Source organism: Orycteropus afer, unplaced genomic scaffold (assembly GCF_000298275.1).
Source record: "Orycteropus afer afer isolate SDZICR_OR568_19922 unplaced genomic scaffold, OryAfe1.0 scaffold00014, whole genome shotgun sequence".
In the NCBI taxonomy this organism is placed as follows: domain Eukaryota; kingdom Metazoa; phylum Chordata; class Mammalia; order Tubulidentata; family Orycteropodidae; genus Orycteropus; species Orycteropus afer.
The window spans coordinates 4,090,645-4,102,009 of NW_006921601.1; the positions used below are offsets into that span (position 1 = coordinate 4,090,645).

Below are 11,365 nucleotides of genomic sequence, written 5' to 3' on the forward strand. Positions count from 1 at the left end.
GATTTATACCCTTGGAAACCCTATAGGGGTTGCTATGAGTCAGAATCAACTCAATGGCAGTGGGTGGGAGCATAAGTAACACCTCAGGGCTGTGCTATCTTGAGACTAGATAGTCACTTTGCTTGTTTTGTTTTCTATTCATTGTGCCATTCAGTTATTGGACATGGGCCACTCTAGTGCAAGGACATGCACTTCAAAGAATTTCCAGTCAATTATATTCCTTTCAGCTGAGAGCAGTTCTCAAAAGGGTACAGTTATGAGTGGTTAGCAGCCAGCTCTAAAAGAAACTGAGGAATGTGCCTGGTAAAGAAGATCTAGAAAGGGTACAGAACTGTACCACCTTGAAAATGTTCCAAATTATGATTATGTACAACTGTAGTGAGACCTGTGAGAGCTGGATCTCAATGGGACTGCCTTGTGTTTCTGGGACTCTCCAGTTTTCCCCATTTGTTAAGGTATAGTCTTACAACTTTTCTCTTACTCTCCATTAGTGGAAGTGTTTTAATTTTCCTTCTCTCATGGGTTTCCACCTTACACAGGTTCTGACTTTTTTGAGCAAAGTTCAACAAGACAGAAAATAACAAATGCTGGCAAGGATGTGGAATGATTAGGACTCTCATACACTACTGGTGGGACTGTCAAATGATACAACCACTGTGGAAAGCAGTATGGCAATTCCTTAAAATGTTGGAATTACTCCTAAAGGAAAAACTAGGGGAAAATTTAGGGGCCCTAATATATGGCATAAATAGACTATCAAGTATAGCCCAAAATGCACAAATGGCTGAAGAGAAACTAGATGAATGGGACCTATGTACTTCCAAAACTTCTCCAAAAGAATCAAAATAGAACCTACAGATTGGGAACAAATATTTGGCAATGATATATCTGATAAGGGACTTATCACTAGAATTTATAGAAAACTCCAACACCTCAATAACAAAAAGGACAAATAATGCAATTTAAAAATGGGCAGAAGACATGAATAGACACTCCACCAAGGATGATTGTGATAGTTGGAGCTGTGTGTCAACTTGGCTGGACCACAATTCTGTGTGGTTTAAGCAATTGTGATGTGGGTTATCCTCATGATGGGATCAGATGTATATGTTTTGAGCAGCCAATCAGTTGAAAGGGAGTTTCCCTAGGGATGTGGTCAGTTTCCAATATATTTATGGACATCCTGGGAAAAGAGACACTCTTCTGTGGATCAGGATCCTGTTGTGCTGTCCACACTGTCTGTAAGAGAACAATCCACCATTCAGCCTGGAGATCTTGGATTCATCATTCGTTGGAGTCAGCAGCCAGTACTGCCTGCCAACCTTGAGTTTGTCAGCCCCTGCAGCTGTGTGAGTCAGGAAAAGCCTCCAGCTTGACATTTTATCCAAGAACTTGGGACTTGCCAACTTCTATAAGTCTGTGAGCCATTTTCCTATGATAAATTTCTCATTCTCTATATATAAGCGTTACTGGTTTTGCTTCTCTAGAGAACCCAGCCTAACACAAGGGTATTCAGGTGGCCAACAAACATATGAAGAAATGCGCATGATCATTAGCCATTAGAGAGATGCAAATCAAAACAAGAGTGAGATACCATCTTGCCCCAGCACTAATAGCAAAATTCAACAAGACAGAAAATAACAAATGCTGGAGAGGATGCAGAGAGATTGTGACTCTCATACACTGCTGATGGGACTGTAAAATGGTACAACCATTGTGGAAAGCAGTATAGCGATTCCTTAAAAAGTTGTAATTAGAAATACCATTTGACCCAGCCATTCCATTACTAGGTACATATCCTAAAGAAGTGAGAGCCATAACAAGAACAGACATATGCACACCCATGTTCATTGCAGCACTATTTATAATAGCCAAAAGATGGAAACAACCTAGGTGTCCATCGACTGAGGAATGGATAACCAAACTATGGTACATACATACAATGGAATACTATGCAACCCTAAAGCATAACTTAGAATCTGCAAAACACCTCATAAAGTAGGTGAACTTGGGGGACATTATGCTGAGTGAAATAAGTCAATCACAGAAGGACAAATATTGTATTAGTCTGTTATTGTAAAAGTCAAGGAAAGGTTTATATATGGAAGGAAATTTTCTTTGTTGGTTACCAGGAATGGGGTGGTAGGGTAGGGAACACTGTCAGATAGGTAGAGATAAGTATTGATCTGGGTGAAGAGAAGGGCAGTGTACCAAATGTGAGTGATCAACATGTTGGCATTGAGGAAGAGGAAGACATGGAGAGGTACATGGGAGGTGCAGACAACAAAGATGAACCCTTTTGCACACACAGTACTGCATTGTCAGTGAAGGGAAACATGGGTATACAGGTGGATAGATGGGTGAACAGGCTGAACTATTAGGTATGTCTATACAGCGGGGACTGTACCTAAGACCATGTATAGGGTTAGCAGACAATGGTTCTACAAATGTATTTGTATGTTCTGTAAGAATTCCCAGGTGTATAGTAGAGCTGACAAGGGTGTAGTCACTTCTTGGTCACAGCCAGCTACCCACAGGGACCGAATAGTTGAACCTGTGGGCTTGGGACCATAGTCGCAGGGGACATCAAGCTCATTTGGCATAACATACAACACAAAATATTGTTCTACCTCCTGCTTCGGTGAGTAATGACTGGGATCTTAAAAGCTTGCAAGTAGCCATCTAGATGCAACAATGGGTCTCTCCTCATCCAAAGAAAGATGAAGCAAAGAAGAATGAAGAAAACCAAAGACTCATGGAAACAATTAGTCCTAGTGAGTGGTGCACCATGTGATCCACAGCCTATGCTGTGTCTGAGACCAGACAAACTAGATGGTGCCCAGCTACCACCGTCAACCATAGAAGGGGATCTATGTAGGAGATCCTGGATAGAGAGGGAGAACAATGTGGAACAAAACTCAAAATCATTTGGAAAAAAAGGGGGGGGGCAGGCTTGCTGGTCTGATAGAGCCTGGTGGAATCACTGAGACTATAGCCTCTAGCTGCCAAGGGCATTGAACCCACACCTGTGGCTTCCAGCCAAACAATAGACAGGCATATGAGTTGAACATTTACCTGATGTAGACACACTCCTTGGAGAGAACAATCATGGGAGAAAGAAGGGCAGTTTATGCACAGGGAGACAGTTCAGGGGGCAAGAATGCATGGAGGGATGGACACAGGGAAGAAGTAACTATTGGGAGGAAGTGGGAGGGGAACTGTTGCATTGTGGTAAATTGTGGTCAATGTCATGAGACAAAGTACATTTGAACTGCTGTATGGAAGTGAATTTGCTCTGTAAACTTTCACCTAAATAACGGTTTAAAAAAAAAAAAGTTGGAATTAGAAATACCATTTGACCCAGCCATTTCATTACTAGGTATATATCCTAAGGAAGTGAGAGCAAGGACAGGAACAGATATGTGCACACCCATGTTCATTGCAGCACTATTTACAATAGCCAATGTGCTATTTTATATATAGCAACTTTGTAGAACAGAGTAGAACTGTCCGATAGGGTTTACAAGGCTGTAAATACTTATGGAAGTAAACTGGTGGAGCTAGGCTTACTGACCCACAGAGTGGCTTCAGGTTTATGCTTGTGGGTATAGTGAGGTGCCTCTGAGCACTTATCCCTAGAGTTAAAAGAGCTTTGTAACACTTGCCAGAGTAGGGAAGAGGCCAAGTAGATGCTGGGCCAAGAGCCAGACACAGACATGCCTGCAGGCACTACTGACAAGAGACTATCTTTATCAAAGAACCGTATCCTGAGTCATTTCTGATCCTGAATGTAACCGTTTACTTCCCTGGTAAACCCATAATTGTGAGTATTGCCTTTGTGGACTATGTTTTGTCAATTGACCTTAATATCCTGAAAGACTATGGCCCTGTGCCCCCCAGGCCTAGTGACTCACTCCCTCAAGGTGTTTGGTTATGTCTCAGAAGTTTTCATAACTTTGCCCCCTGTATGCTCTACTGTATTCATGGGTACATTTGCAGCACACGTATGTAGAAATATCCTTTGTCAAACCTATTCTCCTTCCCACACCTGTTCAAGCTTACGAGTTATCTGTGTATCCACTCAGAAATTATTGTTATTACTGTTGTTGCAAGATCAAGTATGTAAGGGTACTTACTTCTGTTGCCTTTAACTCTTGCTCCTAGTGCCCTCCTTTGCTTTGATCATCTTTTGCTGGGCTTCCCCTTATTGTATATTGCAGTCTCCTTCACCCAGGTTTGTGTGCATCCTCTAGTTAGTGGTTTATCCTCTCTTCCCTTCCAACTCTGATAATCATCAAAGAATGTTTGTGTGGAAACTTTTCTTGATTTTTTATAACAGTGGTCTCATAAAATATTTGCCCTTTTGTGATTGACTTACTTCATTCAGCATAATATACTTCAAGTTCATTCATGTTACAAGATGTTTCATAGAGCCATCATTATTCTTTAATGTTGTATAGTACTCTATTGTGTGTATGGACCATAGATTTTTTACCTATTCCTCCTTTGATGGGCATTTATTTTGTTTCCATCCTTTGATAATGTGAATAGTGCCACAGTTAACATGAGTGTACATATATGTATTTGATCACAGCCCTTACTTCTGTAGGATATATACCTAGTAGTGGGATTGCTGGATCATATAGTATTTCTATTTCCAACTTTTTAAGGAAGCGCCATACTGTTTCCACAGTGGCTGTACCATTTTGCAATACTACCAGCAGTATATGAGGGTCCCAGTCTCTCCACACTTTCACCAGCATTTGTAGTTTTCTGTTTGTTTTTTTAAAAGAACTTTGCTATTAATGCTGGGGTGAGATCATACCTTATTGTTGTTTGATTTGCGTCTCTCTAATGGCTTATGATCACGAGCATTTCTTCATGTGTTTTTTGGCCACCTGAATGTCTCCTTTGATGAAATGTTTGTTAAGGTCCTCTACCTATTATTTAATTGGGTTGTTTGTCTTTTTTGTTAAGGTATTGAAGTTTAATGTTAGAGTTTCATCTCTTGTCTGATATGTATTGCCAAAATTTTTTTCACCATCTGTGGGTTTTCTTGTTACTCTTTTGGCAAAGCATTTCATGCACATGAGTGTCTAATTATTAGGAGGTCCTAGATGTCTAGTTTTTCTTCTGTTTGTATGTTTTTAGTTATGTTTGATAGTATATTTATGCTTTTTAGGAAGGCCCCTAAGTTTGTCCCTATTTTTTCTTTGGTGGGCTTTATAATTTTAGATTTTACATTTAGGTCTTTGATCTCTCTTGAGTTTGTTTTTGTATGTGGTGCAAGGTACGGGTCATGTTTCATTTTTCTGCAAATGGATATCCAGTTTTATCAGGACCTTTTGTTTAAGAAAGTGTCTCTTACCCATTTAATGACTTCCCGCACTTTGTCAAAGATCAGCTATCCATACGTGAATGGATTTACTTCTGGGATCTCAATTCTGTTCCATTGGCCTATGTGTCTGTTGGGAGCTCTGGTAGTGTAGTGCCTAAGGCACTTGACTGCTAACCAAAAGGCTGGAGGTTCAAACCCACCAGCCACTCCTCGGAAGGAAGGTTGGGCAATCTATTTCTGTAGTGATACTGCTTAGGAAACCCAATGAGGGGTCACTATGATTCAGGTCCGACTCGATGGCATATAACAACAACATGTGTTTGTTGTGCCAGTATCAGGTTTTTTGTTTGTTTGTTTTGTTTTGTTTTGCTTGACTACTGTGGCTTTGTAGTAGGTTTTGAGATTGGGAAGCGTGGGGCTGCCTACTTTGTTCTTTAGTAGTGCTCTGTTTATCCAAGGTCTCTTGTCTGTCTGTATAAAATTGGTGATTAGTTTTTTCCATCTCTTTAAAGAATGTTGATGGAATCTGGATTGTAGATTGCTTTAGATAGTATTGACAGAGTAGTTCCCAACGTTCTGTCTTCTATCCATGTTGTTGTTTTTGTTGTTGTTATGTGCCGTTCTTCCTTCCAAGGAGCATGATATATTCTTCCATTTATGTAGGTACCCTTTGCTTTCTTGTAGTAGTGTTTTTTAGTTTACTTTGTATATATCTTTTGTGTGGGGAAAAGATTGAAATTGTCAAGGATTTCGTTTTACTTGTATCCACAATCAACATCCATGGAAGCAGCAGTCAAGAAATCAAACAACATTTTGCATTGGGCAAATCTGCCTCAAGAAACTTCTTTAAAGTGTGTAAGAGCAAAGATGTCACTTTTAAAACTAATTTGAGCCTGACCTAAGCCATGGTATTTTCAATAGCCTCGAATGCATGTGAGAGCTGGATAATAAATAAGGAAGACCACAGAAGAATTGATATATTAGAATTGTGGTGTTGGTGGAGAATATTGAATGTGCCATGGATGCTTGAAGAATGAACAAATCTTTCTTGGAGGAAGTAGAGCTGGAATGCTCCTTAGAAGCAAGAATGGCTACACTTCATTTCTCATACTTTGCTCATGTTGTCAGAAGGAACCAATACCTGGAGAAGGTTATCACGCTTGGTAAAGTAGAAGGTCAGCAAAAAAGGGAAGATGGTCGATGAGATTAATTGACAGTAATTTCAACAATGGGCTCAAGCATAACAAGGATTGTGAGTATGGAGCAGGAGCAGGCAATGTTTCATTCTGTTGCACATAGGGTCACTATGAGTCAGACCCGACTCAACAGCGTCTAGGAGCAGCATGCCTTAATCAGAAATATCGAAGTAAACTTGGAACCAATATTTAGGTGTAACACAATTTATATTATACTCCTCAATAATTATTAAATGAACGTTATTGAACTATGCATAGACATCTATGGAGAAACAAAAGAATAATTGACCACTTGAGAATTCATAGAATCCTGTGTGAATTGAATGCTCAATATCCCATCTAGAACATGATAATGCTCTCTGGTGCTTTTCAATTCATGTTTGAATCTCTAGAATCTTCAGAGATTTATCCCTGAAGGCAAACAACAATAAAAGACATAGCTATATAACCACAATGATATTAGAATAGTTACTGAAAGATGAGTGAATTCTTATTCCATGAGGTAAGATTTTTGCTTTGTTTTGTTAAAGAATCTGATGTACTGGTTTTCACTTGCCATTTACAAACGCATTAGTCTCTAAAGTTGTCTGTACTCACAAGCTGAGGCTGGGAAACAGGGTAGCTGTAATCAAGTAATCAGCTTGTAAGAAACTTTGGCTGAATTACTCTATTTCCACAATCAGTTTCATGTGAATAAAAAGAGGTAATCAAAGTTATCAGGATTGCATATGAGTAGACACTCATACCAAACCAAAAGCACTGCCATCAAGTCACTTCCAACTAATAGCTGACCCCCCTTGAGTTTTCAAGGCAGTAAATCTTTATGGAAGTAGATTGCCCCATCTTCCTTCCACAGAGCTGCTGGTGGGTTTGAACCACCAACATCTGGTTACCAGTTAAATACCTTAGGCACTGTGCCACCAGAACTCCTTAAAACTCACAGTGATTCAAAAATAACTAAACAACATACTTAGCCATAGTGCTAATAAATTTACTAACTCTGAGATACTTTGTTCATTTATTATTAGTGTGTAGTTGCCAGAAAAACTTACTTTGTCTATGGGTCTGAATCCATTAACACTGGACAAAGCTCATTATACAAAGCCCACAAATTTGGAGATGTGGGCCAACCTAGCCACTAGCTCTGTAATCTGGGATAAACTTTTTAAGTTTTACGTTACACTTTATTCAACTGTATATTATGTTAAAAATAATATAATTTCATTCTTCAATACTCCAATTATTACAGTAAGAAACTAATTTGTTTGGATAAATGGACTTTAATTATACCCTGATTATGAATCATCTAGTGTTTTGCACAGTGATTAGAGTCACATATTTCCAACTACCAGTAGTCCCCAACTTAGAATTTATTTGAATTACAATGAGCCGTGCTTAAAACCATCTGGCTTTTTATGTTTGTTTGTGCATCTTATAATTAGTAATATGTACGACACGCAATGTTGCAGTGTGTAATTTGCTGATGTTATTACTCTCAGATGTTCACTCGCAGATGGTCAGTGATATGATTTACTGTTCAAACCCTTGCCATATAGCAGCTGTGGAAACTAAGAAGAAAAAAAAAAGGTGTTTGACTTAAGGCAAAGCCAATTTATGCTGGAGTCGTCAGAAATGAATTTCGTTGATGCTGGGAATCAACCTGTACTTGAAAAAAACAATATTTTAATCACAAATATTTTAAAATTTAACAAATTTATCATAGGTGACTCCATTAATCAGTAATTTGAAATTTCCTTCCTTCTGGTACTATTTTCAGGAACAATTACAATTCTTTTTTCTCCCCCCCCTCCAAAACATGTCCCCTTGCCAGACATTAAGGGAAAACTACAATCCCTTACTGAGGAAAAAAGACCTTCAGAGAACTTGTAGGTCCCTGACTCAAGACTTACTGGAAGAGAAAAGGGAGGAGAGGGAGCTGGAATGAACTGAAGTCTTTACGGTGGGTGGAGAGTGTTTCTGGGTAGTTTCCATTTATGGATTTAAGTTGTTCTCTAATGGGACGGTTCATTAAGGGGCATGTGATCTGTTTCCTCTATTTATTGATTTTTTTTATTTATTGATTTTTTAAATGATCTAGTTTCACTGATAACACATTATAAAATATATAACTAATTTATCTACTCTCTTATATATTAGCTGCCAAAAAACTTAAAGAGTAATCTAATATCCACCTATTGGCAAGTGTGTTGGACTTCAAGGTAAGTATTATTTAACTTAATTTATAGTAAAGTTACTAAAGAAATAACAGACTTCCTGGGATTCATGTTTTGACTCTACACTTCTATGTAACTTTGTGCAAATTACATAATCTCTTTCAGACTCAGTTTCCTCTGCTACAAAATAATAATGAAGGCACTTACCATTATTTTATACAAAATAAAATGGAAGTATGTTTATATATATAATGTATAGCCCTATTATCATTTACTAAGCTTGTAATAAATGCTAGCTTTCTCTCAATTTTTCATTACAAAACCTATATTTTTCTTAGTTATAGTACTCACCATTCCTTTTTGTTCTTCTAATCAGTTTCTTTTTTTTATGCTCTAGCTTTAAAAGCACTTTAAATACATTATTTTTAGAGAAAGAATATAAAAAGAAAAGCATTGTATAATGACTTTTCTGGTATTTCTGCAAAAAGCTCTGGTGGCACAGTGATTAAGCACTCAGTTGCAGAAAGGTCAATGGTTTGAAACCACCAGGCCCACTCCACAGGAGAAGGATATGACAGACTGCTTCTATAAGAATAGCCTTGAAAACTCTCTGGGCAGTCCAACTCTGTCCTATAGGGTCACTGTGAGTCAGAAATGACTTGCCAGCAGTGAGTTATTTGGCAGATTGGTCTGGTATATATAGATATATAGATATAGATAGATATGGGAGCTCTGGTGGCATAGTGCCTAAAGCACTTGACTGCTAACCAGAAGGTTGGAAGTTCAAACCCACCAGCCACTCCTTGGAAAGAAGATTGGGCAATCCACTTCTGTAGTGATATCACCTCTAAAACCCAAGGAGGGGTCACTATGAGTCGGAGATGACTCGATGACACATAACAACAACAGATGGGTATAAAATACATAAAAGTTAAATATAAAGATTCACATATACAAATTATACGTATATACACACACATACATGTCATTACATGTTACTATGCAGTAATACTTGAATGATACCTTTATTTATAATGACTTCCCATATTTGTATTAATGAAAATGGAGCCATAAAACTTCTTTAATGCAATTTTTTCATCACAGATATTTTTGATACCAGCTACATTGTCTCATGAATCCCCTGGTCGATGGGAACCACACTGCAGTGATAGAATTCATTTTATTGGGTTTAACAGACGATCCTACCCTTCGGGTCATCCTCTTCGTGGTCATCCTATGCATCTATCTGGTGACTGTATTTGGCAATCTCAGCACAATCATTCTTATCAGAATCTCTTCTCAGCTCCATCATCCTATGTATTTCTTCCTGAGCCAATTGGCATTGGCTGACATAGGCTACTCATCCTCTGTCACACCCAATATGCTTGTAAACTTCCTGGTGGAGAGAAACACAATCTCCTATGTTGGATGTGCCATCCAACTTGGTTCAGCCGTTTTCTTTGGGAGTGTTGAGTGCTTTCTTCTGGGTGCCATGGCGTATGATCGCTTTGTAGCAATCTGCAACCCACTACTTTATTCAACCAAAATGTCCACACAAGTCTGCATCCACTTATTCTCTGTGGCTTATGTAGGTGGTTTTCTCGATGCTTCTTGTTTTACTATTTCCTTCTTCTCTTTAGTCTTCTGTGGACCTAATCGAGTCAATCATTTTTTCTGTGATTTTGCTCCTTTAGTGGAACTTTCCTGTTCTGATGTCAGTATTCCTGCAGTGGTCCCCTCATTTTCTGCTGGATCCATTATTGTGGTCACAATGGTTATCATAGCCATCTCTTATGTCTATATTCTCATCACTATCCTGAAGATGCGCTCCACCGAGGGCCGCCACAAGGCCTTCTCCACCTGCACCTCCCACCTTGCTGCAGTCACTCTGTTCTATGGGACTGTTACATTCATTTATGTGATGCCCAAGTCTAGCTACTCCACTGACCAGAACAAGGTGGTGTCTGTGTTCTACATGGTGGTGATCCCCATGTTGAACCCTCTCATATACAGTCTCAGGAATAATGAGATTAAGGGGGCTCTCAAGAGACAGCTTGGTAGAAAAATGTTTTCTTCATAAAATCTCTTATTCTATAGATTTGATGCAATAATATACCATTAATGTAATATTAAAAGAAATTTACTTCCTGTGGTCAAAATGTATCTGCATATCATTAGCCAGTATGGGGCTTTATAATACATGTGTGGGGGACTATTTTCAGATAGTCAATAAAAATAAAATCAAAGTCTGTTAAGTTTAATGAAATTAAACTAAATTTAGAATTAAGATACAAATTGTTTCATATAAAAATGTTAATCTTCTGAAAATACTTTTTAAGTTTTATTCATATATTATTTTTCAAAAGAAATTCTCTTTCATAAGTCAGAGTTATTTTACCTCCAGATCTTTAAGGCTGTGTTCATATTCAACAACCACTTATGCTGAGATGAGACTGATAACCCTAATTATGCCTTGATTGAGTGTATTCTGAGGGAAAATTACAAAGTGGAAGCAGACGATAAAATTGCTGGAGACTTTCTGCTTTTTGAAAGGTTATATGCTGATCATGGCCTTTGTGGACTCATAAAATTCTGACCTGTCTTCCTGGGTGCTAACTCTGCCTTGGTTATAAGGGATCCCTAGAGTATAAAAGGAT

At 38.4% G+C, this 11,365-nt stretch overlaps 1 protein-coding gene across 1 annotated transcript; it reads left to right on the forward strand.

The window, feature by feature from the left end:
* Positions 1-9,792: 9,792 nt before the first annotated feature.
* Positions 9,793-10,830, forward strand: LOC103208996 (olfactory receptor 502-like). The gene is given in 1 exon segment (XM_007954762.2): positions 9,793-10,830. A coding segment is annotated over 1 exon segment (990 nt). The 5' UTR covers positions 9,793-9,840.
* The last annotated feature ends 535 nt before the right edge of the window (positions 10,831-11,365 follow it).